Genomic DNA, 27,085 nt, shown 5'->3' with positions numbered 1-27,085 from the left:
CTTGTTTTGAGATAGAACTGTTGATGATTACTTTCTGGCGATGGATATTCAACAGGATTTTTACTTATTGTACTGAAATTTCATCACAGCTATACTTCCTTTGCTTGCTTATTAGAACCCCCTCTAGATACTGCCAAAAGTCTTACTATACTAAAACTGATATTCTGCCACTTTTCTTCTGTCCATGAGGCCTGGTGCTCTGACATGAGAAGAAATCAGATCAATGTTACGTGCCTTGTCTTTACAGATTTATGTTGGCTGCTAACTCCTCTCCTTGATAACTTCCAGATACAAACTGGTAATTTGTTTGGTGATTTGTTATCAAAGTTTTCAAGGATTTGAAGGGCATTCTGAGAAAGAGTGACAGGCACATTTGCCACTTCTAGTCTTCAAATACCTCATTATCCTCCATGAGTTTTGAAAGGTAACTGTTAACACTTGTAAGAACATTTTTTGGGAAGAAGTCTATACTCAACAGTTTTTAAAACACTTGGCTTAGATAAGCACTCTTTAACCTGTTTCAACCTTGTTGAAGGCTGAAATCTTGCCCTTTGTCATTGTTGTTTAACTGACCTAGCTCCTGTTTTCTGTTAACCTTTTTAGAGAAGAACAGTAAATGCTTCTGCCTTCTGGACATTAGCCACCCAGTTGTGTTCCCTCAGAACAGCAGACCAACAACTCTTACAGTTGTTGTTTTCCTACTAGTGTGTCTATAGAATATTTTCTTGTTGCTCTTGATCTGTCTGGCCTTTTTAATTTTTGCCCTTGTATGCTTCTGCCATTCTTTTATATTGATCCTTTAAGAAAGCTGATACAGTTCTGATTTCTTTGTTTCCTTTCCTGTTTTCTTATCATACCCCAGTCAAATCACGTTCTATTACATTTCTTCTCCTTTCTTTGCATTGATACTTGCACTTCTGCCTTCAGTAAAGAAACTTTGTAACTAATTTTGTGCCACAAGATCTTACTTGCCAATTATCTGTTTATTGGCATCTGCTCCTCAAAATCCATTCTTTGATTTTCTGCTCCCTTACTTTCTTCCCAAAGAATAAGTTATGCATGGCCAATGTCTGCCCATCTGCATGTACTTCTCATGCTGTTATAAACACAAGCATTTCCCACCCCACCCTCCACGCCCCCAGTTAGTAGTTAACTGTATCTGTTGTAGAAACACCTTCAGACAAAAATCTGGAGTTAGAAGAAGGACTTAGGTAGGCATTTCAAATGCACCAATCAAGAGCATTTATTATTTAGGAGAAGCTAATAAAGAAGAGGTGCTGACAGGACAGAAGCAAAAAAGATGATATGAAGAAGGATATAGATATTTGATGTTCTGTTGTTAAGGAGCTTATTCCTACACACTGAAGGGGAAGACAGTAGCAAGCTTGGAAACCCATTAGTAAGCCCAGCAAGGATCAGTAGTGGAGTACTATAAACTTGCTTAAAAAAAGGAGGGCTCATGCTATACTTGTGCCTAGAAGACAGCTTTGCTTTCTATTTTGCAAAAAAATAATAATAAAAAAAAAGAGTGGGTGGGTGGATTTTATATTTTATTTAATTTTGAGAGTAAGCATGAAGGAAGACCATCTGAAATACTTTCATTCTGAAGGAAGTGGAATCCTGCTTGAAGGGAGCAAACTGCAAGGGCCTGTTCTAAAATTTCTGAGACACTTGAGAATCATAGACTGCGAACTGTCCCATCACTATCCCAGTCTCCTTTTCAGTTCCCTGGGATAAAACATTTTATGAACATGAAATCTGGCTTCTCCAGATGGCTAGCAAAAGCCTTTGAACAACTTCCTCTTTCAAAAGAAGGATGTAATAATCATAGGCCTTGTGGTGGTCTTTGGCATTGGGGCAAATTTCAGACAATATTTATAGTTGTAGGTATTTTTGGAACTAGTGTACCAGAAAAATTTTGCAATAATACAGCTTTGTATGTGGTAAAGGAGCATCCTTCTGGGACCTGAACAACCAACCACTAAAGCATCCTTCCTTTGTAGGAATTGTAAATATTTATAGCCTGTTAAATGTTCTTAACATGCACGTGCAGACTTGGGATTTCACATTAGACAGAAAACTTGTTAACATGGACTTGTATTTACAGTGTTTCACTATGTAGAACCTTTTTAACTCTGCGTAACCTCTTTAACTTTGTGTAGTAACGGCTTCTTTCAGGCCAGGCATCATTTTTTTCAGTCTTCTGCATTTTTGGTTCTACAACAGGTTTTTAAATAGAATATATAGAAATCTTATCTATAAAATACAGAGGTGCAAGAGTAAAATTTGCAAAAGTGGATTTAAATTAGTCTATTCAAACTAGCTTTTAGGCAAAAAGCTTAATGCTGAATGTCACAATTTGTGCCCAAGGCTTCTTCAATTAACTGCTATTTATTAATATAAACATGGATAAATTAATCAGGTTTCACTGTCCTATGATACCTCAAAATATACATGCATGATGGTGGTTGCCCGGGACAAGCAGTATTCAGTTCTGTGGCGGAGCCGGAGCCTGGGGTTGTTTTAGGTGTTGGATGAAGAGGTGTGTCAGTTGGGCACCCTTGGCTTGAATGGGACACTTGAGCCTGAAACTGTCATCCTGGAACGCCCTGGCCTGAGGGGAACCCCGGGGCCTGGAACGCCCTGGCCTGAGGGGAACCCCGGGGCCTGGAACGCCCTGGCCTGAGGGGAACCCCGGGGCCTGGAACGCCCTGGCCTGAGGGGAACCCCAGGGCCTGGAAGGCCCGGGCCTGCCGCCTTCGCCCCAGCCGGGAGGTCACTGTACTTGCCTTCGAGCGAGCCCATCCGAGGCGGCCGGTCTGGTCCGGAGGGCCCGGGTAAGCCTTCCCTCCGCCCGGCTTCCCGCGCAGGCCTCTGAGGGAACCGGGGGGAGGGGACAGCGCCGACAGCGCCCCCCGCGCCGCGCCCGGTGCGAAGCGCGGTGCCATCTGCTGCGCGCGGCCCGCCAGGCGGCGCCGGCGTCTCCCTGGTAACGGCGCTGGCGGCGCGGGGCGGGCGGGTCGCGCGGGGCCAATCGGCGCGCTGCAAGATGGCGGCCGCGGGAAGTGCGGCGCGGTGAGGCGGGCGGGCGGCGCAGGGCCGCGGCGGGGCTGTAGCGGGTCGTTCCGCCTCCCGCCGAGCCCCGCATGGAGCCCGGCGGCAGCCCGCTGGACCCCGGCTTCTCGCCTCAGGGCACGCCCCGCCTGATCGTGGAGGACTCGCAGCCCCAGAGCGCGGGCGCCGGGGAGGACGCGGAGCAGGCCTGCCTGGGCGTGCTGGCCCGCCGGCTGCCGGCCCGCCGGAGCCCGAGCCCCGTGTTGGTGAGCGCCCGGCGCGGGGGCGGCGCGGCCCGGTCCGGCCCCGGCCCTGACGCGGGTCTCTACGTGTGTTTTGCAGGAGATCGTCTGCGGCGCCGCCGGCAGCCGGGCGCCCGCGGGTGGCGGGGCGGCCCGGGAGCGACCCGCAGGTAAGGGCTGGGCGCGGGGCCGCGGGGAGCCCGGGGGGGGGGGAGCCGCGTGGGCCGCGGCCGCGCTGACGGCGCTGTGTTGCAGGCCCGATGGAGGGCCCTGCCCGCCCGCCCGCCGCCGCACCGCAGGGCCGCCTCGCTGAGGAGATGCCACCGCCCGGCGGGGAGAGCAGGTGCGTGGGCTACCAGCCCCCGGCAAGTGCCGGCTCCCGGCCGCCTCCCCCGGTAACCGGGGGGTCTGGAGATGGGCCCGGGGCCGGGAGGGCTGGGGAGCGCCCGGGCCGGTGCTGCGGCTGCGGAGCGGCTCCTGGGGGGGCTGCGGGAAGCCCCGGGGCGGTGCGAGCGGATCTGTGTGTTGCAGCGCCCTTGGGAAGGCCGAGGAAGGAGGTGAAGGTGATGCCGAGGACTGTGCTGCGGCGCCATGTGCAGAAGGTAACTGCTGTGCTCCACGTCTCTCCTTGGGCTGTGGATCTGACCAGCCATCTGTGCCGCTTTTCAGTTCAGCTGCCCCACTTGTATTACGAGTGGTGGGTGTGCTGGCGAGAATGGGTCAGAAATCGGCCTTTTTTTTCCCCAAGTTGAGCTATGCTTTGATGTTTGGAAAAAAAAAAAAAAGGTGACTTTTACATCATCCTTAACAAGGATCTCGGAGGCAGGAAATGGCTTAGAAGAGGCATGGCTGCTTTGTGACCATTAGGAGATGGAGCTTTGTTATGGCAGAGCAAAGAACTCCTGGCATAATGGCTGTTGTCATCAAAGGACTTTCAGGCACGGGCTGTGTATTATCAGGGTTGTTTTCTCATCACAGAATCCAAATCTGCCGCAGTACCTAATGGCATTACATAAGACCTTGCTGATTAACACCAATTTCTGAGTTAATGGCCAGTGTCCCTCTTCCATTACTGTATTTTTAATCAGCACAGCTGAGGTCGGAGTCTGTCAGTTTCTCCAGAGTTTCAGCGATAGCCTAAATACTTGTTACAGAGTGTATCTTTTGCCCTTGTAATGTGGTAGATGGCTCTTTGATTTTATTTTTTCTATATATATTAGTTATGAATGTTTGGTGTTAGATACAGGCATGTCACAGCTGCAGTTTGGAGCTCTAGAGCTCTCACAGAGCCAGGACTTTGAGAGTGACTTCATACCTAATGAAGGAGATGCTAGGGATCACTTTCACCCTGGAGCTGCTGTCCCTTCTTCCAGACTTGTGAAGAATGATACTAAAGATGGTATGTGAAAATTACGTTAGATGTCCTTTTGTTGCTCTTTCAATTCTCTCTGGTTTCTTTAAGTTATAGATGTTACATTTCTTTGACAGGAAATACAATGTTAGTACTTCTCAAAAATGAGCTCACAGCTAGCTTATTGGTAGTTGAAAAGAATTTTCCTTCTCTTGCCTTTGGGCTAGTTCGTTTGTTTTCTCGTAGCTCTCCAAGTGCTGTCCTTGATTCTTGCACCTCTTTTTCCTGCTTTGTTTTCAGAATATTCAGATAACCTGGTACTGAAAAACTTATTGTGTCCTTTGTTGTTGTTGCTGTTGCTATCATTGATAGTTCAAAATTTTTTTTCTTCCATACAAAGCTTGACTTGATATTTGTATAATTTACAGAACTACACTTTCTTCTTTGTGTATTAGTCCAGGTGACCCATGTAACAAGTTTGGTGTTTTTCCGCTCCCCCCCCCCCCCCCCTCTCTCTTGCTAGAACTGCATGGGGACAGCACAGAAACTGTCTCCAGCACAGAAGCACATGCTGCCTTGGAAGGCCAGCCAAAGACTTCTGAAAGGTATAAACAGTCCACGTTCTTTGTAGGTCTCTTGCTGACATTCTGGAAGTTGATTGATGTCTTTTTTACTAGATTTTTAGAGACAGGAGGGTTCAGGCTTCAAGTCGAAAGAGGAAAGTGAAGGGAAAGATGAAGTACTGATGAGACCTTTTTGCAGCAGTGCTGACTAAGGAGTGCTTTCACCATTCCTAGCTGAGAAAAGAGGTGGTGTCAAATTCTTACACATATAGATAACAATAGGTTGTTTTTAAGGGAGAGTGAACTGGATAATAAAATATACTAATAGTTGTCTTAAACAACTGGAATATAGTGAAAGTAATAATTCAGTTTAGATCACAGAAGTTATTTCAAGATAGCTTAATCACTGTAGCGTGGGCTTTGGCCTAGCAGGAGAAATCTAGAGGCTAAGTGGTGCCTATTTCAGGATGCTTTTGAGTATTTGTTACTGTAAGCTGCTTTATCATTTTAGTTATTTTTAAATGTGAACTTCAGTTTGTTGAAAACTCTCTATATATCATTTATGCCAGATAGAATAATACTGAGCTCCATATTCTGCCACAAAATAATATTAAAAAGGAGATGAAACAAAATTCCTAGAATCCATGTTGAATAGAAGTCAGTAGAACAATCTGCATTCTATTTAAGTATCACTTGTATTGTTAGAAAACTTACAAAACAATTCTGAGAACGTAACTTGTCAAGAATGAATGTGTTATTTTGTCAGGAGGGAGAGTTGGTGTTGCTTCTTTTTTTTTTTTTTTTTTTTTTTTTTCTCCCCCATTTCTTTCTCCATGCCTCCCCGCTTTCTTTCTCTGGTATACACAAATGAATACCTTTCATCTGTTTTGATAAATTTTCTTTACAATGTTGCAGTATTAATGCATACTTCGAATTTTTCAGGTCAGTGACTATGTCTTACTTTTCCAGAACACTACAGGAAGCAGAAGAGCATACCAGGAAACCAGTGCCTGTCTGTGACCCCACTAAAACCGAGAAATCCCTTGATTCTGGTCACAAGGAGTCAGATATCTTGTCAACTCAGGAAGATATGTTTCCTGAGAATAATGCAACAGGTAACAATAGACAAGCAGAGCCAAAATGTCCATCCCAGAGATCATCATGAGCATTATCCTTACTTGACCTTTTTAGGCATGTAGTGTTTTAGGGTGCAGAGTGCTGTGAGTATTTTTCATGTAATTTCTGCTTGAACTTGAGAGCACTTTGGATATTAAAGTGTCTTTCACTATACTCTGTGTCAATGTCTAAATGTCATTTTGTGTTAGAACAATTACACTGGATTGTTAAATACATGTAATTTTCTTTCTTTCTGTGCCCCTTGAAGAGCAAAGCCAAAAAAACCCCTTTTACACTCTTCTGAAACTGGCAATAATAATACTTACCCTTTGTAGTGACACACAGTCTAAAGTGTGGATAAGAAGCGTAGGCAGATATTATCGACTTTGTTATGCTGGGTAACTCTGGCAAAACATTCCACCTTACTCCTCTGAGTTGGCCTTCCTGCTTAGGATAGGGACAGGATCCTGCAATCAAAATCTTCATACCACAATTTTGATCAGTCTGATTGTCATCTAGGTTAATGTTCCTTCCCTGTAAGAGATGAGATTACATGGAATAGGATCAGGAGAGAGGTCATCACTGTGTCTTGCTAGGAGGATGTCTATGTCTGGTTTTGGTGTCCACAACTGAAAGGCTAATAAATAGGAAAGTTCTTAACAATTTTAGTAGTGAAAGACCTAGAAAATAAAGCTTTGAAAGGCAACTTTTTCACAGTTTATAAAACATAAGTTAAATGAAGTCTCACTTGATGTGGGTTTTTTTTTGTTTAGTTTTAGTTTGTGCACAACTGTATCTATACCAGATTGATCTTGTGCATGAACCCTCTGTATCCAGAAGGTTCAGTAACAGCCTCCAACTCACACTGGGTCAGTGGTCAGTCCAAGGTGTCTTTTCTTCTGAGAACCTGGTCTGTGTTGGCGTTCTAGTGCTGGATCAAATATGCTGATACTGGAGCCACTGGGGATTTTTCTTTTAGAATTCCCAAGTAGGAAGACCTGTGCAGTCTGGCCTGATAAAAACTATTCTTTTTCATCTTAACTATATTACGCTCACATTTCACATACTGAACTTTCACATGCAGTCCTTCTCCGATACTGTTTGAAAATCAGCTAGTCCTTGCCTACCTGAGAAGTAACTGTGCAGTAGTGTGAATATAATTCCTCCAGAATTTTCAGATTAACTTGCTTATTGGCCAAATTTCTAATCTTACTTCCTTTCCTCCCTCCGCTGTAGAGAGTGGCTGTCCAGTAACCAGTGTGGAAGAGGGGAATTCTCTGGCGTGCACCCCTGCCCGCAGTCTGCAACTCCTGCAGCTCTCTGGACAGGGATCCCTTGTACAGGAGAGTCAGTCCACGTAAGCAGAAAAATCCCCACACTATTGCAATAGCTTAATTGCAGTAGTGCATTTCCACCACTCTCTTCTTTATTCAAAGACTTGTGCTTGATTTTAAGCATCAATGTTTTAATTTTGTGCTGTAAGAGGATAGCATGGCTTTATTTTGCGATGAAATGGACTGGTAATGCCCATGTGGTTAATGGCCATTTCTCACACCTCTGGCTAGCGAACACCTGACACTCTCCTCAACTTACTGTGACAAGCTGGAGCTACATTAGGGGTGTAGTTAATGCATTTTCTAGTGATGTATGGTTGTCTCTTCCATGTTCCCTTTTCTTGGTCTGCAGTGTCTCTTCGGGCCTAGTCAGTCCTCCTGTTGCCGTTGAATCCAGCGTTCTTGTTCCTAGCAGTCCTACTGAACAGGAGCAAACGAAAGGTAAAATTTTCTGCGTACTTGTCTGTGGTTGTGTTTCTGTGCTCCGTGGTTTAGTCTGAACATGCAGCCTTTTCAAAACTTGCTAAAATTGAAGAGTAGAACAGAATTGAGAACACTGAAAGAGGTAGATGAAGGGAGATCTGTGTTTGTGACTCAGAGGCTAATGTGTTGTCACTATTTCCTGCATAGCTATTGTAATAAATACTGTTGGCTTGGCTCACCTTCACTTTGAAAGATGATGGGAGATACTTCATATGGGATACAGATTGCTGCCTGCAATTTTCCTTCTTTCTTGGGGACAAGCCATTCTTGCTACAGGCAGATACCTGTATTAAGTATATACTGTTAGGGCACTAGAAAAGACAGAGGAGGACTGCGTCATAACAGTTATTTTATCTTAACTTGGATGATTTGCACAGTCTTTTAAAAAGCTTTCTTGTATGTTATATGTCTGCATTCTAGAATGCCATGCCAAAAGAGGGATTGTTCTGTATGATACCTTGGTTCTTAAATATTTTCTCTAAGCAACCATTATCAATCCACACAGACTTTTAGTATGATACAAAATCACAATTCCTTTCTGTGAGATTCCTGTGACAGAATGTGAAATGCTTTTTAAAACAGATATTTTGTTTGTTGTGATCTGAATTCAGTTGCATTTTAATAAAGATAGCAAAAGAAAAAAAAAAAACCCCTCAGATAAATGCTTTTTATAAACTTCAGGTACCTTTTCCTAACTGTAGAAACTCTAGGCCCATAACAAAATAGTTATATGAATTCTTAACAAAACACTTTCTTCCCCCCTTAAATTTAAGGATATGGATGTTTTTGTTGATTTCTCACCCCCTCCCCCCCCCCCCAAAAAAAAAAAAGTTGATGTGGAGAGAAGATTTTAGATTCACCCATTAAAGTATGAGAAAGTTGCATACACCACTGAGGACAAATCTTTTAACAGAATGTTGGAAACTAGGTAAACACAAGAATTTGCTAGTAATGTATTTTCTGCTCTTTCAAACCAGATGAACAGATGGATGTATCTATCCTTGCAGAAGAAAGAGACCTGATGCAGAAGCAGAGGGGAGATAAGCTGGTGGAGATGACCATCCCATGTATCCCACCAGGACCTCTTGTCCTGCCACAGGCTTCAACTCCAGTGTCCCAGAGTGCCCCAGCCTTTCCTGGATCTCCACCTATACCATCACAACCAGAGTTCTCTCATGTAAGGGTTCATGTTGATATTTTTTTTGTATGGTGTTTGCAGAAGATGTGTGTTTGAGTCAGCTTCTGTGTTGAGATTGCCAGCTAAGCTGGTTCTCATGAGCTTCCATGTTCTCACCAGTAACAGTTATATATTGATGATACTGTGTGGCGGTTTATCCTGCAGGGAAAATACGGAACAGTTTAAGAGGGCATAGTGAGTTACTGAAGGTAGAATTTTTTGCCTTTTAATCTATGCTGGAAACCCTTTTTTGTGTCTTCCCCCCCATCCCGTTTTGAAGGAGAGAAAGCTTTCTGATGCAAAGCTGGGTGTCCTGCATTTCAAAACTGCATCATAAATGAAGGCTTTTATCAGGATAGACCTTAACATCATTTGTCATGGAGAAAGTGAAGCCATTTTGTAATAAAGCATTTGTATTCTCCTGCAAGGCTAGAATTCATTTACTGCATTTTTCAGGTTGCTTATTCTTGTTATTGGTTGTTTTCTTTGTGCTTTTTGATTCTGGAAGTTAGTAGTGTTCACAGGGATATAACAGAGTTGGTGGCTTTATAGCTTATTATTACAAATTTCGTCAACTTAAGGCAGAAAATAAAGGTTGTACTGGAAACTGCAGTAGTCGAAGCAGGGATTCTCCTTAGCTGAAAGTGGATTTTTTACTGATACAATACATTCCTCCAGAGAATCTTTCCAGAACTCTCAGTTTTTTGACTAAAAATAGCTACTAATTTGCCATGCTTGACCTGTACTTCATAATTTGGTGGCGTGAAAGGTGTACCAGGGGTTGTGTGTGACTTTGCCACAGAGGTACTAAAAAGTAATTCATGGTGATAATTTTCCTCATCAAGAATGGGGCAGTGATGTCATAGAAATAGAAGGGGGGAAACTGTTTGTGTTGTTTTGTTTATTTTTTTAATCTGATAGTTTTTTGCTGAGCTTGCTCTCCTTCGTAATCACATGTAATGTTCTAGGAATAATAAATAAACAGTCCTACTCAGGATGCTCTGATGCTTCATGTCCCACTTTTTTCATTTTAGGATATCTTTATTCCGACTCAGACCCAAGAGAAGAAGCGTGAAGAAGCAAAAAATGCTGCTTTAACCCATTTGTGCTTAAGAGGAAATCCCTCTGGACCCACAGATGCTTTGTCAGAAACATCTACAGGTGACTCTGTGTCAAAGTCTAATGATTCCTGTAAGCTGATGCTTTCTGCAAGTGAGTGTAGCCAGCCCACAAATACAGAGGTCAGTTTGGGCTCTCTGAACATGGGCCAAGATAGCGAAACCACGCAGGTGGAGGCGATTTCTGAATGCAAGACCTCAGACTTGAGACTCTGTCCTGTGGAGAATGACAACATAAACCCGAGGCTGAATGCAGGTGATCAAGCCCTCTCTGAAAACTGTGAAAAAGTGAAAAAGGAGGATTTACAGACTGCAGGAGAGCCTGTAATGCAGTTGGCTAGTGCAGATGTAGCAGGAGATGGGTCATTAGCTCCTACAGCTCATCAAGAGAGAGAGTGTATTTCTGGAAGTCAGGCTGCTACAGGTCAGTCTGGTCTGCCTGAGATTTTGTCATATGCTCAGCGTAAAGAAGCACAGTCTGAGGATTGTCTGTTGGAAGAGACTTCCAAAGCTGAGGCGGTTCCTGAGACTCATTGTGAAGAACGAGAAGAAAAACAGCAAGTGAAAGAGAAGCAAATAGATGAAGATGTGTCCCTTGTTAACATAACGCTTTCTCAGAAGTTTATTCTTGAAAGGGAAGTACAGTGTCATGAAGATATGGAAGTGGAATTTGCTGATGGTTCTTGTAAAAATAGCAAAAGTTCATCTGAGCAGGCCCAAGAGTTAGAAGAGATTAGACCAGAAAGCCAGGGAAAAGAGGCTTCAAAAGTTAGTACTTTTGGCACTGGAGAGGCAAAGAGCGTGGATAAACTGTCCTTTAAGGCTGCTTTGGAAAACATGCCAAAGCTCAATAAAGTTTTATCTAAGCCTTCTGTAGGGGAGTTACTAGAACAGCACAACAACTTGTTTCCGAAGTTAGAGTCTGATGTTCCATCGGAAGTGGCGTTGTGTGCCAAGAAACATCCAGGTTGTTTGGAATTAGGACAGATAACAGGGAGTCGGCCACCACCTCAAGAGAAAGGGGCTGATGTGCTGGTGACTCAGCAGGAGAATCAGGTACCAAAAAATACGGAGGATACTGTTATGACAAGGAATCTGGAGCAGGAAGAGCAGATGCAGGCTCAGGAGAAGGCAGCTGCTAAATCCCCCAGTCCTTCCAGTGGTAAGTGAATTTAGGTTAGTAGTTCACAGGGGTATATTTTGAATAATGTCAAGGACAGCTGTGTACAATGCTCAGTGTTTTCAGGGAGCACTGATCTCAGATGTGTTAAACAGTGTCTCTTCAAAGCAGCGCTACAATTCACTGTGTTATATGCATAACATGCCTTTACTTTTTTCCCCCTTTGTCACACTGCTGCAGGCAAGAATGATAAGGTAATCCTTGTTCCTAACTCTCTCTCGCAGTTTTATGGCGGAAACACAGAGCAACTTTGAAAACTCAGAATTTTGTGACCTTGGCAGTGCTCGGGGATTTTTGTAACTTCCCCCGCCAAAGCAGCACCAGCAGTGTTCTTGAAAGGCAAAGGATGTGTGGTAGTCTGCACTTTACCTCTTGTAGGTCTCCTTACTTTTTTTCCCTTCTGAAAGGTGAATTTTCTTTGTGGGTGTATATAGAGTGGCTTTGCGCCAGAAATTAATACAGCTAACACAAACTAACCTTGAGGTTATTTTAAAGTAGAATGGCTTTTCACTCACGCATAAGCTGTGGCTTGGCAGGTATTGTCATGGTGCATTGCAATCCCTTTAGCATGCTGTTGTGTTGCAAGAAATGTGGGATGCTATACCTGAGTTCTGTGGCGCTTTTGCCTCGTAGTTGGCTTAATTTTTAAATGTAAGAGTTCTGTACTCCTCAAATGAAAACGTAATAGAAAACAAAGTTTTACTAGAGTTTTGTATTGAATTGTACACGTTTTTGAGATCTAAGTCACCTTTTATTAAACTGCAGGATCAGTGAGGAGGTTTTCCCCCTCTTGTGATGATGGTAGGTGACTTCCAGTCTCCCAGAGTTGGTGATTATGAAAGCTGAGGGCCTGAAAACAGATGTCAGTAGGTGGTGGTTGTCTTTACATTGCCTGAACAGACTGGTACATCAGTAGGGGTTTATTTAACTCTTTTCCCCCGATTTGCTAGGTAGATTATGCTCTGTGAATTGTCTTAAATCTTTCAGTTAGAGTACAGTTGGAAGATCAATAAAATTGTGCGGTGCTGTGAGAATTAAATGAGATGTGTAGCAGGGAAGATGTTTGTGAACCATCTGATAGATTCAGATTGACCAGTCCTTACAAGTGGAATGTGTAAAGCTGTGGGCTAGATAGAGCTTCTCTTACCACTCAGAAGTCATGGCATTGTTACATAGCCCTGTCGTCTGTTCTGCAGAGCTTTGTTCAAGTGATGTTTTCTACTTTTTCCTTTTGAGAAATTAGTGTAAGATATAAAGCTTAAAAGACATTTCCTAACACTCAGCCTTCTTTTTCCTTTTATGTACTCAGGTGATAACCAGTCTGAATAATTTTCTATTCTTTGTCAGTGAGGGACATCTCCCTTACGTTCTCTGCCAGTTTACGTTTGCGGTTTTTTCAAGATCTGTATGTGTCTTTAAAAATTCTTCAGAACTTCTCTCATCAATCTTATGAGTCCAATATTTCTTGTTACTGTTTTCTGAACCACTTAATTTTCCCAATTACAAACTGATCCTTACTGCTGTTTATAGCGGCTTTCGCTGTTTCTTCCTGAAAGCCTTTTGAGCTCGTTCTTATATGGTTCCCTCCCCTCTTCTTCAGTTCTTGTGACCTTGAACCATGCTGACTTCTGGAACATGTGATCCTGTTTGGAAAGATCAAAATGGCAGATTTCAAAAAAGGAGCAAGATGAAGAGCTTTCTTCTTTATGTTTGAACAGAAGTAGGTGAGATGACTTTGAAGAGCTAGATGGAGACTTGGATGAGAAGGGATTGAGTGTAATACTTATGTGTGTTTTTAATACCAAATTTGCTGACGAGTTTGAGAAAGATAACCATTTAATAGTATGGGACTGGCTGGTGAGAAGAAACTTGGGATACTAGAAAACAGGATGAAGGTAGTATCTTACGTTGTAAGATAAGAATGACAGATAAATATTGATACCTGTAGGAGGTAGTTACAGCAAGGTGTGGAAAAGAGATTTGAATGCTTATGCAGATCATCAGTTTTGGAGAGACTTCCAGCAAAAGATAATAGCAGTTTTCAAGCTAGACTTTGCTATAAGTATCTGTTGACCTATTCTAAAATGAAATAAAGCTCAAATTATTTTCAAGGGGTATAGATCCTTGTGACCACAGCTTTAACATCACTGACATCTGAGAACAACTGCAGTTGTTACTTTATTTTGAGCTAAGTATATGTTTAGTCATGTAAAAACTGCCTGCTTTTGGGGTTCTGATATCTTCTTTGTTTAGATCTAGAGAACTCCACTTTCCCAATAACAGTCATATGAATTAATCTGTATTGTTGAGCACTGCTTCATATACAAGCTATCACAGCAATTTAATTGGTGTGACTTTTGCGCCTGTTCTTCTGAATGCGGTAGGACTGGTCAGATGTTTGGGAGCTTTTTTGGTTTTGCATTCTTTAACATCCCATAACTAGTGACCATCGCTTTCTTTCAGAATGTTAGAGCAAACTGCTTTGTTGTTGAGCATAAAAGTAGAGCATTTCAGTTGGCCAGAAATGCAGTGATTTTTTAAAATTTAGTGCATTCTCTGAGGGTGGAGTCTTTGTTGGCTTGGGGAACCGGTGCTAAGCAAGTAACATGCTGGAGGCAGTTTGGTGGGTTGTTTAGTCAATCCAGACAGTAGTGTAGTGTCAATTTCATATTTAAGTTCTTAATTTGTGGTGTTTAGGTGTGTCTTAGCAATATCCTTAACAACTTAGCAAGCAAAGTTTGGAGGCCGCCTCTAATGATATTTAGGGAGAGCTTTGAATGTTGTTTGTAAGTGGTACAATTGAATCATGCTGTATTTTTCAAATAAGAAAAACAAACAAAAAAAAGCTTCAATGACGGATTTTGGAGACTGCACACAAAATCTGAATCACCAGGGTCTGAGGGCCAAGAAGACAAGCTGCTTTGTTAGTGTTAGATTATTCTGTTGTCGTTTAATGGGTTGGAGTTTTTTGTTGCTGGGGTGGGTTTTTTCAGTCTTTTCCCGTTCAGTGGCTTGTAGTAGGTCATTGTGCCTTTGTGATAACGCTGACCTAAAGACTGAAGATCGTGGTCTTTGAGAATTGAGGTACTACAACAGCCAGAGGAACAGTTACACTGCATCAACCTAGCTTGGTGTACAAGTTCCCCCAAATTGAAGAGCAGATGCATATGGATGAATATAAGAGCACAGATGCAGTGAGGAGATACTTCTGAAGAAAGGTATGGTTTAGGAACACACTGAGTCTGCAGTGATGTCTTTGGGTTTTGATATTTTGGATAGGTGTGTTTTTCTCCCCCACCATGGAATTTCTGTGGGTGTTTTTTTCGAACCTTGGTATAAATTTTTAGATTTCAAAGCTTCCTGCAGTAAGAAGTTTGACCACTTAAATTATATGCTGGGAAAAAAACCCAACTGTATTTCACCAGGTGTTAGCATCATGTGATGCCCCCTGATTCTGAAAACTTTAAAGCCTGAGAACTTAAATTGTATGTAGAAACTTGCACATGGCAAAAATGAAGGAACTTGATGCTAGTATCAGAAAATCTGTTTCCCTTCTATTAAGAGTATTGGGGAAGTGCAAAGATTGCAGAACTCAAATGTTACTTCACATGAAGTTGAATTATAAGTTTTAGGTACAGTATTCCTAATTTCCTTTAACTGAAAGAAGAAAAAAAGCTTTGTTACGTAGAAAATTATGCTTTGAGGGGATCTACTCAAAATACTGTTCAGGAAGTTCAAATGTGTTCTGATCCCATTGCATTTTATGGTCTCAAATTAACTTTTCTTTGAACAAGTCCAGGGCATTTGATGTTTCTTAAGATAATTTGGCATAGTAGAGAACAGTATTGGTCTTTGAACTTAAGAACAGTATAAATTTTATTAAATAAAATAATATGCTTGTCAGTACACTGCTGAAATTATGATAAAATAAAGATGAGTGGCTGCAGTTACATAACAAGATTGAAAGTTAGGTTCCACTTCAGTGTGGCCTTTCACAGAGCTCACAATCCAAAGCTTCCTTTTTTAAGAAAGTGTGAACAAAACGGTGTTTATCTTCAAGTAACATTTCCCTTGTTATATTGTACTTGAAATGTTTTTTTCCTAGATAAATCTAAATGCAACTTAAACACATCACACTTGGCGGGATTTACTTTCAAAAGAGAACAACTGGAGGAAATTAACTTGGAAACTGGTGCTGCTGGTTGTGTGGTATGCATTTGTATTACGCTAAAGGGCTGATCGGTTTTAGGAGAGAGTTCATACTTCTAAGATGCTCTGCCTGCTGTCTTCAGACTCATGAAGCATGGTGGGAAAGTCTGTAGAGCAATATTTGTTCTCTTATCATCACTCAGGCCTGAAGGTGAGAGGAGCTTTAGAGCATGCTTCTTTAAAGCAGCTTTGTTCTCATTATAGTCATTTCCAACAGGAGTCTAATCCCTTATATGCTTCATGATGTGTTGATATCAGTAAGCACAAACTTTGGGTGAGGTCTAGAAGGATCTTGGAGAAGAGTCCAAGAAGCAGGAGTAGAAACTGGATGGTGAGGTTTGAGGGGTGTCTTTTGGGTTTTGAAGTTGCCTTGAAGTTACTTTACTAAAAAATAGGGATACAGAAAAGAAATCTACTCACTGAAATCTGTTTCTAGGACTCTGTGGAATTTGTAGATGTTTTGGTTGTCTGTGAAATCTTTTCTGTATATGGTACAATTTTGTACGTACAAAATCTTATTTGGGATGATATCTTTGTACTGACAATAAAAAAATAAACAGATCAGCAGTGCAGTAAGTATAGTTATGATAAAGTTTAAGCATACCAGGTGAAATAAAAGGTTAATGTTTTTATTGAAATAATGAAGAGTTGTGTTGTAAAAGCTCTTAAACCTTTTTAACCTTGCCTCAGGCCTGGCTAAAGCGATGATTCTTAATCTGAAAGACTTCTGGAAGTAAAGTTGTTTCTTATGTTCTAATGGGCTCCTTTTGATATATCACAGCTAGATATTAATTGCCAATGGAGAAAGATGTATGTAATCAAGCTTTTGTCCTGTCTATTCGATAGTTGTGCTAGTGAGTTAAGAACAGAGCTAAGAAAGGGGCTTTTTGAAAGAGAAAGCAAAAGATCTTAAATAGAAGGCATGGGGTTCTTTGGGGTGGTGGTTTTGGTTTTTTTCCCCTCCGTTCTGTATACACAGAAAACAGAGTGGCCGTCCAGTACTGCTGGCCTTCTGTGTGGGTCCTCATGTGGATGTGCCACATCCCTTGAGAGGTGACTGGCAGGAGAGAACTAGAGCAGAGGGAGCTGCGCTTCAGCTGCTCAGGAGCTGCCTGCTGGCCGTCCATGCAGTAGCAGTGTGCAAGAAACATCACAGTAGGCAGGAAAGGTGGTGAGACTTGCCTTTTCATCTAGAAGAGGATGGTAGCTCTGCTTCACTTAGCTTGATGCAGAGCTGGGAGATTCCTTTGTTCCCTTCCATCGTGAGGGTGCAGTTTTGTGCTGTGCTGGTAGTTGCTGTCTGCACTGTCCTAGAAACATCCAACTCTCCCTGAGAAAGTGTTACCCGAGCAAATTAAATCTAGCATTAGCATTAGCAAACTTGAGAGAGACGAGGTGGGCCGAAGACAGACCCAATCTTTTGATGCTGAAAGATAAAAGGAAATATTATAGGATGATGGTCTTAAGGACATAAGAAAAGTTTGCAGAGAGAATTAGCCTTTTTCATTTTACAACAGTTGATGCAGTTATGTCAAAGCAATTAAGCTTTCAGGCATGTAAGTTTTTTTCAGGTCTTGTGAGTGTGAAAGCTTGCTTGTTTTCTCTAATGGTATCTGTTGGTTTAGTAATTAGATTATCTCTTATTAAAATGCAGACTGATCATTTCATAAATGCTTGTGATCATGTGTTATTAGCCTGCTAAACTGTGTATTTGTAGGCTAGAAGAGATGGTGGTAGCTAAATTGATCAAAATTCAGTTTCAATTGAAGACTTCATTTTCTAAATAAAACACTTCAAATGGAGATCTGCTATAGGTCATACGACATGACAGGCCTTCATAAAGCTGTTTGTGAGGAATGGTAGTTGGCCTTTCAACAACATATGGTGTACCCACAAAGTGTGGGTACCCCTGCACTATGAAATAATACCCACTGCACAAATACAATGAAGCCCTTAGGTTGATCTCGAGGATGTTGTAATTGCTGAACCATATCTTTAAACCTTGTGACAGCAGGGCAGGTGATGGTTTTCAGACGGACAATAGATAGCTTTTCCCTGGATGTTTTTTTTTTTTCTGTGAGGGGATTATGTCTTTGTCATGTATTTACAGCTTCATTTGCCGCAAGGTAGTTGTGTAAATCATATGTCAGCATCTTGTGTAACTGAAGAATGATACACTGCATCTGGCTGTCACTGGGAGTTGTATCTGAATATCTAGTGCTAGCTCTCAAATTGAAGTAACTTGACTCTGTGTTCTCATGACCTTAACTAATACTGTTTAGTTTTGGGATTTTTTGGGTTTTTTAATACATGCTTTTTAAAATTCAGGAGTTATGTAAACTGTGACTTGCATTGTTCAAGTAATATCTTGGATTAAATCCAAAGAACAAATACAGTATTAGGAAAAAGGGAAAAGGAAGGATAGTGACAAAGATGATGAAAAACTATTTGGACCTCAGTGTGGGGAGGAAAGGGTTATTCTGTTAGCTGTGCTAAGTACTTCTATGCAATTTGGAGAGAATCCAGCCTGCAAATTACTGATACGTGATGTTGAAGGTTTGCAAATAGATGTCATGGGGTGAGGCAAAAAGGGGGCATTTTACTAGTTTTTTAATGTATTTATCTGTTAAATACTGTAAGGTCCCCACGTGGTAAATGCACCAGGTCGTGGTTTCCCTGATGGGATAGGCTACCTCAGCCAGTAAACCCTGCAGGCCCTTTATGCTGGGGCCGGCACAAGAAGGGGGAGAAGTGTGGGAGAGGACGGGAGGATGGGTCCAGCCCTTCTGGTGGCAGCCTGCAGCTGGTTACGAAACTGCAACGTCTGTTTTTTCTCTTAAAGCTTACTTTCCAGGCAAGTTTCTGCTATCATTGTCTAACCCTTAATTGACTGCTACTAATTGCTCAAGCTCATAGGTGGCTATCTGAGGTGTATCTGCTGACCTTTTATCCAAGGCTGTTTGATGATGAAGCATCCCTCTGTGTAAGTTTCAGGTTATTAATTCAGGCAGCACGTAGCTCTGCCAGTTCACTTCTGTCCTAACCTTCATTGATGTTTCTGGCCTCATCTGCCTTTTCTGTGGAACATCCTGAACATCTCTGAAGCAAAGCTGCACTCTATAAAAACCCTAATGCCGTCAAGATATTTAGTCTCTCCTTTATCTAGCACCTGGGGACAGCTACATCAGGTTGACCACAGCCCAGATTTTCATGGAGAGCTATTTTCCACACAAAATGTGAGGAAGATCAGTTAGAGCAGCTGTCCTGAAACCAGTAACTGTTCAGGGGAGGTTTGTACAGGACGGCACCAGGGTTATGCTTTTCCCCATTTCTGCAGCCTAGTGAACCTGTGCTTTTGATGTTTGAACCAAAGTAGTCCCCTGAAATTAGTGATCTTGTCATGCTCTGTCTCTTAGGAACCCCGTTTCATTTTACTTTGCCGAAGGAGGATGATGTCATTCAGCCCTTGACCAGCATAACACCGCCTCTTACTGGCCAGCTTAAAATGGGACCCAGAAGACACAGCACACCAATTGGTGAGTTTGACCCAAATGGCTCTGAGCTGCTGTGGAAGCCTGTTTGGAAGCTTTTGATTCTGGATGTGGGATCTGATGGGGACAGCTCAAACCTACCTTGGCAAAAACCATCGCTGCTCTGTGGGGAGGGCTCAGCTCTTCTCCACACTTCCCTTGTGATGTTCTTTCCTCGGTCTCTGGTAAAGGCATTTGCTCCCCGAGTATGGGGTGGTATGGAATGGGTCTTCCTTGCACTCACTGCGTTTTGCGTACAACTCCATTAAAGAATGCAAAAGACTCCTGAGTAGTGAAGGAGCTTAAGATTGTAGAAATCTCTTAACTCTAAATCTAAAAGAATATTGTTCCCAGTATTCATCGTCTTTTAGGAGGACTTTCTCTGCTAGGTTCACATACAGCACCCCTGCCTTTGCTGGATGAAAGGAAGTGTGTAATTCTGCTTGGGTAGTAGCAAAGTATTCTGTCGCAAGCTGAGGAAGATACCTGTGCTACAGAACTTTAATGCTTCAGAACTCTAGATAGGAATTTCCACTACTGCCCTGTTGGTAATAATGCATGCAGTGAAGCATCTTCAAAGCAGAACTGGGACCTGAACCCCAGAAATGTGAATGACAGTAGCTACTTTTTGTTTTACTTTTTTTGTTGTTGTTTTTTTTTCCGATTTTCAGTGGATGATAGTTGCCCAGACAGCACTATAGCAACTAGTGATGTTACAGCAGAGGGCACAATGGAGACCAACAATGTCACCTTGGAAAGTGCAGTGGTATCAGCAGATGTGTCAGAAGTGTGTGAGAAAGGAGAATCTTGTGTGGTTCCTGAGGCTGATGCAAAACTCTCTCTGCGGATGAACCTTGTTACCCCTGTGAATGATGGGAGCGAGGAGTCCCCGCCATTCAGCCTGGAAAGTAAGAGGATGGAGTCTTGAAACATACAAGTTGTACTCGATCTCGACCCCAACTCTAAACCTCTTTGTGGAATTCCCTGAAACAGTCTCTGAGTCTCTGTAGTTATTCTATTTTTTTTCCTTTTTGGGGCAGTGCCACTTAAATTTGTTTCTCTGTTTCTGCAATGCCCTAAGCAAGGATGGAATGAGAGGAGAGGCCTTTGTTGCAAGGAAAGCTGTTTTGAGCAAACTAAAAGTTATGATGTGTAGCAGCAATGTCACAGGACAAGAACTGGAGTTTGGTTGTATTGGGAGGGAAATTATTTTAAAAGTGTAATCTGGACAAAAAAGCTTGTCCGCATTTTAATCAGAACAGTGACATTATCTAATAGTCTAAAACCTGTAGAAACTCAGGTCTGTGATAAGTTGGGCAGGGAGGCTTGGGCACCCTTTGTCCAGTGTTACTCAGCCTCTCTTCACTGAGTGTTGGGGGGCTGGGAAGGTGCAGGAGAGTCTGTTGAGGTGACACCAAAATCATCCTTCCCTTCCTTCTTGTTTTAGAGCCTACAGCCAGCGACAGGAAAGATGGATCCTCTGCTGCTGCCAGGTAACTGCACAGAGTTAATACAAAGGTCAGGGTAGATCCTTTTTCCACTTGTTACTAGCAGCAGGGAAAAAAATATTAAAATGAGACTCAGAAGCAGGGAACACTTTTAGCAGTAGCCATGACAGTGACTCTTACAGCAGGTTTTAACTACATAGGCAAGGTGAGTGCCCTGCCTGCTTTTTCACTACAGGCTTTGTGCTTCCTACTAATGTCAGCATTTTTTTTCCTCCTGATTGTAGTGAAAGCAGAAATTCACATCTTGTGCACTCCAGAATACAAGTCTGCCCTATCCACCTCTTAAATTTCAAACACGTGGTGTTCTGCTTTCTTTCCTTATCGTGCAATTTTCTGCAAAGAATCTCTGAGGAGTTCCAAAAGAGAATTATCTTTCTGATATGAAGCTGATGAAACATAACCAGGTCACCAACACACTGAAATGACAGTTTTAACACGTTGACCAAAACATAAGTTACTCCCTTGGTCTTGGATTTATATTTATGTATCTTACCTCACATTTAATGCCTAGCATTGCTTGATTTTGGCTTTTGGGGAGTATGGTTTGTAAGTACTAATAAGAATCTCAGTCAGAACACAGTGACCTGTAGCCATCTGAACAAAGTATAATGGTTTGGAGTGAGAAAACTTTGAAATAAACTGAGTATCTCTTGTCACAGGGTTGCATGCTGGGTGGTAATCATGCCTCAGTGCGGAGGATGAGTGGCACTTGTTCCTCACTGGCTGAGGATGAGTCGCCTTTGTAGGTATAGGTTGAACTTACCTTTCAGGGTCTGCTTCTTGACTGTCATTCCCAATATTTCTGCCGTGTCATGAAAATCCTGAGAAGTAAGCCATAAATGGTCTAACTGTGTCCCCTGGTGGGTACCAGAGGTAGTGGATGGTGAAAGTCCAGGTGGCACTGCAGTTTTCCACACTGTATTTTCTGGAATGGTTACATTGCTCTAGGCTGTTAGGGTGTCTGCAGAACTGACAGAAATGCTTATGAAATTGCAGCTTGTTTCTTGACCTTTGAGACTGACAGTCTCACTCGTTCTGTGGCTGTGTAGGTCAACAAGCTCAATACCAGTTGTTGCTTTCCCAAGGGGCTAGAGAACTCTTTGTTTTGCTGTATAAGGGATTTTCTCACTCCCTGATGCTTTTTTGTTTGTTTGTTTGTTTTAAATCTGCACTGCTAGCTCCCAGAAAGCATCATCTGTGTTTAGTCGTGTCTGTGAAGTTCGTCGAGAGGATGAGGCCAGAGGTCATGGTCTTTCCACTTCTCCGTTTAGGTAACTCCTCACAGTCTTTGCCTGCCAGTCCTGGTTGGATTTATATGCACATGTGCATTTTCTGCATCAAAGAAATTGCACTAAGTCATATTCTTTGGGTGACTTAGAAGGTTGGGGACAGTGGGGTAAGTATAATAAGTACTGTATGTTTGTATCTCACATGGTAATCAGAGTTACCTTTCTGACGGAGCAGCTGTGTGATTCCAGCTGGCTAACACGCTTCGGGAAAACCTGAGGCTTGAGAGAACTGAGATCATACTTAGAGCTGCTGAACTACCTTTTCTTTCTCCTGTTTCAAGATCTTCGGACCTGTTGTGTTTGTTACTGTTCTTGCTATTGTCTCCCAAGTCCATCAATTTTTGCTGTCTCCGGTTGCTTTGAAAAGGACTGTACTGCTGCATATGTTATGGTGATCAGGGCGCTGGCTGGAGGACCAGGTGTAGAAATCCGCTTCTTCAGTGTTTTCCATTCTGTCTTTTGATGGGGCAGTGAGGTCTTGGTCTATGGAGAAAGAGTAACCTGTATTTCAAGAGCATTGAATGGTTGTACTGAAGACTGTAATGAATAGGGAGTTCCAGTGCTGGGTGATGTATAGACAGAACAGAAGATAGTCACTCCTCAAAGTCCTCCAGTGCATGAGGGAAGGTAAATGTATACTTCTAGTATGGCTCTGTATACAGTCCTATATAGTACCTGATAACAGGGTACAAATCTTGACAGGGCAGACAAATTAGACATTAGGCAGCATTTGTATTTATGCTCCTGCCTCTTCTCACTAGATGTGATTACCAGTTTCAAGCCTCAAGTGCTGAAGCAGTCTGTAGCAACTTCAAGATGGCATGACTTCCAGAAGCATGTTGCATAGTTTGTGCTTGCTGTGCGGAGCGTAGATTGCTTTATTAGTGTTTTGAAAAGCACCCGGTTCTCTACAAGCATCAGCCATTCTTCTTGCTACCATGTGCATCACTTGAGAGATGTTCAAAGGTTTTTTTATAACTGGGGACTCAGAGAATTCTGTGTAATCTGAAGTAGCTGAATGACAGGGTGATTTGGTTTTTTTATAGTGCTTTTGCTTGAGTGACAGCACATTGGTTGTCTTGCTCTTTTAATCAATAATTTTCATTTGTATATAACTGGTTTGCAGGGGGAATCTGTTCAGTTTTCCTGGCATGCAAGAAGATGCTGAATTCCATAAAAAGCCCAGTGCTCAGCATTACCAGCAACACAAGGCAGATGAAAGTGGTGGGCAGGTCCTGATTCCTCAGAGGATGCCGCAGGACTGCCATCAACAGCTTTCTGGGGCAGAGGACGGGGAACCTGTGGAGACTGGTATTGTAAGCACTCAGACGGAAGAGGGGAGAGGAATGCAGAAGAAACCAAGTAAGGCTGTTAAAACTGATGAAAGCCAAGAGACGTGGGCAAACACCAAAAATGAAGGGATTCAAACTACAGCAGACTGTCTTTTTACCCCAACAATGGTTACAACAGCAACACAAACATCAGAAGAAATCTGTAGGCAGGTCGATGTGGGAACCAGTATGTCTGGGCAAAGACCTGGGCGACAAGATGCAAATGTCCAGACTGAGGAGAGTGGGGAAAAGCTTGTGAACGCCGCTGGAGAGGACACGGATTCCCTGCACAGTCAGGTGAGATGGAGGCTGCCTCTGTTTAATTTTACTGCTGTAGAACAGTAAAGTGTTCCTTCAGCCAGAAAATTCACTAGAAATAGTTTCTATGTTGAAAAAAGCCCAAAGACCACTTTAAAGTGTTAACGTCGCAAGCTTTCCTGTGTCAACTGTACTCAGCAGCTGAGGTAGCAATACTCGGTGGTCAGCGTAAGCTTGGGAAGTAGTCATCTCAATGTTAATTTTCTGGAAAAATATGACAAGTTCTGGTTGCTTGGTTGGGCGGGGGGGAGGGGGGGTTTGTGGTTTTTTTTTCTATCCAGATGTGGTTACCGCTGTAAAAAAATACTTTTATTGATTGGAGAGGGGAGTTGCATGAAATTCTAAATGTGGGGTTTGATGCCTTCTCTGACAGCTTGTTCTGCCACTCCATCCAGTCTCAACAGATGAGCACATGAGGGGAGAGCTCCTCCAGAAAAACGTTGTAACAAGATTAATAAATTTGAATTAGTATTTCAGAAAGCATTGCAGACTCAAGAAAAATCACTGCTTTGCAGTACAGCTTGTATATTTTCTTGTGAACACAGAGCTAGAAAAATAATTTTCTCTAAACTTGATTTAAGAGTAGTGCATCCTCTGGGGAACAGATTAACAGGGCTGTAAATATGCAGTGCAACACTGGTGTGTTATATCTGAGAGTCCACTGAAAGAAAAAGCATCAGAAGCCATGCTAAGCAAGTTGCTGTTTCCTTCTTGGACTCCTGTGATTTCCCTTCCTCTACCTGTCAGCACATCAGCGAAATGTGTTCAGCTCTCCCTTATTTAGGGTCATTTGTGTTGTTGCATCTAATTTGTAACAAGATGCTGAAGGGTTCCCTACCCCAGTACTTGAAGGTGATATGAAGAAACCGTACTGCAGAGATGGGTCTAACCAGAAATGACTTGCTTTTCATTGTGGTCTATTTTTGTTTTCCATTTATCCTGTTTATTACAGGGAGAGGAGGAGTTTAACCTTCTTCACCCACCCAAAGGCCAAGTTCAGCATCGCCACATGCGAACTATTCGAGAAGTGCGCACCGTTGTTACGCGTGTTATAACAGATGTTTACTACGTAAATGGGGCAGAGGTGGAACGAAAGGTAGTTGAAGTAAGTTCCTATTTTCAGGGCTAAATGTACGGATATGTTGACTGAAAAATAATCAGAATGCGAATGTGTTGTGGCTGCAGAAAAGAAGTTGAGTGAACAAGTGAGTGTTGACAAACTCTTCCTCGTGAGCAAACGTGTACACCATTTAGTGCACGGCGAAAGCTGTGTACTTGTTGCTGGTGCGTTTCATGCCCATTGCTGTATTCTGAAGACACGCTGACTTTTTTTTCTTCCCAAAGAACTGAACAAAAGACTTTACTATGTGCGTCCAACTGTCTTAAAATTCTTGGGGTTTTGTCAGAACAGATTTCAGAATGGGCAGAAATTCTATTAGTTAGCAAAAATCACTTCTGCCTGTAAAATTGAACCATGTAAGGTCGTTTAGCCTGTTTTGCAGCTCAGCATCATTTTTTTTAACAGCACTCTTTTGAGTCCTATGGACCAGATTCTATATGAGGTCTACAAAAAGCAACTTAACACCCACCCCCCAAATAAACAAGCCAATTGTTAGCACACTTGTGTTGGTGTATGTCCATTCATTAGGAGGAAAATCTTCAGGGAGTTCCAAAAGATTGCTGACAAATGCTTACTTGATCTGCACAGTAATCATATCAGCCTGCTAGCAATAAAATGTTATCGCTATTCTGCTATAAAGGTAAATAATGTAGGAGTCTTGTGCTGTGTGGTTACAGTGAGTTACACAGAAGGATAAATGAGTTCAGTGCAAAGGTTATACTTTCACTCCTGACACTACACGTGAAATTGCTTATTGTAACAGTAAAATGGAGAATTTTCCTGGAATATGCTTACATAGGTTGTGTAACCACGATCATATAACCATTTCCAATTTATCTACCAACATTTGACATTGCTATTTTGTAGATACATATTTTTATATCCATAAACTTCTATGGCCCCAAATGACCAGCTGCCTGAAACTGATCTTGGATTATTAGTAACCAAAGGCTGCTAGTGTCTCGTGTATTTGTTGCACTCTTACACTGTTGAAGGGTGGGAATCATTCGAAGCCTGATGAATTTGCTGCCAACCAAGCTCTGTCCTGATGACTGATTTCTTAATGTGACTTATTTATGCAGAGCAGCTACAGGCCTGTAGCGAGACATGCTACTCACCACTGATCAGTCCCAACTGACATCTGCATGGCTGTCTTCAGTTTCATGAGTGTGGTCTCAACTTGTCTGCACTTTTGCCTGGTGATTGTAGAGCTTCCATCTAGCAAGTGCATCACCTTTGACAAGCCTCTTTTTTTTTTCTCTCAAGGAAACCGAGGAACCTGTAGTAGAGTGCCAGGAGTGTGAGACTGATGCATCCTCCTCTAGAACTGCAGCGGGCTCGTCACTGACCTCGGGGGACCTTGGTGATGTCAGCTCCTTCTCATCTAAGGCATCAAGCCTCCACCGTACATACAGTGGAGCAAGCAGTGGTCACTCTGCCACACACAGCAGCAGCGGCAGCTCAGGGCGAGGCACTGGAGCTGTCAAAGGGAAAGTGTGTGGGGCAGACACTGGAGAGTTTGCTTTACCTGTCGGCAGAGGCATCTTAGGAAAATTAAGGTAGGTGCAGAGCCTTGGGAAAGGAAGAACAGCTATTTTGCAGAAGTGAAGAGCTGGCTTGGGTGGAGTGTGAAGTAGGGTACACCCTAAACCAAGAATTTTCTGGGAAGGATCTAGCAAGATGAACAGAAGTAAGGGGATGGTCTGCTTTCCCATCTGTTTTTTGTAAGGAGTATTTTGTTTCCTTGAGAGGTGTTGCTTTGCCTAAGCTCTTGACAGTTTGGCGGCGATGAGGCAAACCTCTTGACCAGTAGTGAGATTACAGAGAAAATGGGGGTTACTAATGAGCTGGCTGCTTTTCAGAACAGTTAACTTGTAAATTCTGTAGCCCTAGGAAAGGAGCTGGTCAGCCAGCATCTCCGCTCAGAGTCAGCCAGCCGGGAGCACTGCCTTGTGAGGAAGAGGATGATTCTATGCCTGGTACTCGTCAGGGTGGCAGAGCACCTGTGACACCTCGTGGGCGAGGAAGAAGAGGCCGCCCACCATCTCGAACAACAGGAACAAGGTACCCTGGAAAAAGGAGACTGTAGCTTTCATTTGTTGCCCAGGAAGAGAATGGGGAGCTGCTGTCTTAATGTGGCAGAGGAAAAAGGGGTACTGGCT

The 27,085-nt window shown here is 42.7% G+C and overlaps 1 protein-coding gene across 1 annotated transcript in view; it reads left to right on the top strand.

Moving 5' to 3' along the window:
* The first annotated feature begins 3,047 nt into the window (after positions 1–3,047).
* Positions 3,048–27,085, top strand: part of TP53BP1 (tumor protein p53 binding protein 1) — a 29,847-nt gene continuing 5,809 nt past the window's right edge. Inside the window, 19 exon segments of the mRNA XM_040600564.1 lie at positions 3,048–3,320; positions 3,397–3,543; positions 3,545–3,639; positions 3,828–3,898; positions 4,537–4,695; positions 5,171–5,252; positions 6,180–6,325; positions 7,563–7,683; positions 8,013–8,101; positions 9,121–9,320; positions 10,355–11,600; positions 19,244–19,363; positions 20,029–20,265; positions 20,805–20,850; positions 22,044–22,136; positions 23,281–23,782; positions 24,756–24,908; positions 26,190–26,482; positions 26,811–26,987. Coding sequence (XP_040456498.1) covers positions 3,147–3,320; positions 3,397–3,543; positions 3,545–3,639; positions 3,828–3,898; positions 4,537–4,695; positions 5,171–5,252; positions 6,180–6,325; positions 7,563–7,683; positions 8,013–8,101; positions 9,121–9,320; positions 10,355–11,600; positions 19,244–19,363; positions 20,029–20,265; positions 20,805–20,850; positions 22,044–22,136; positions 23,281–23,782; positions 24,756–24,908; positions 26,190–26,482; positions 26,811–26,987 — 4,151 coding nt within the window. The 5' untranslated portion in view covers positions 3,048–3,146.

The sequence above is a fragment of the Falco naumanni genome, chromosome 7 (assembly GCF_017639655.2).
Source record: "Falco naumanni isolate bFalNau1 chromosome 7, bFalNau1.pat, whole genome shotgun sequence".
Lineage (NCBI taxonomy): Eukaryota > Metazoa > Chordata > Aves > Falconiformes > Falconidae > Falco > Falco naumanni.
Note: the sequence above shows the minus strand (reverse complement) of the source record. Positions and strands in the feature narration are given on the sequence as shown.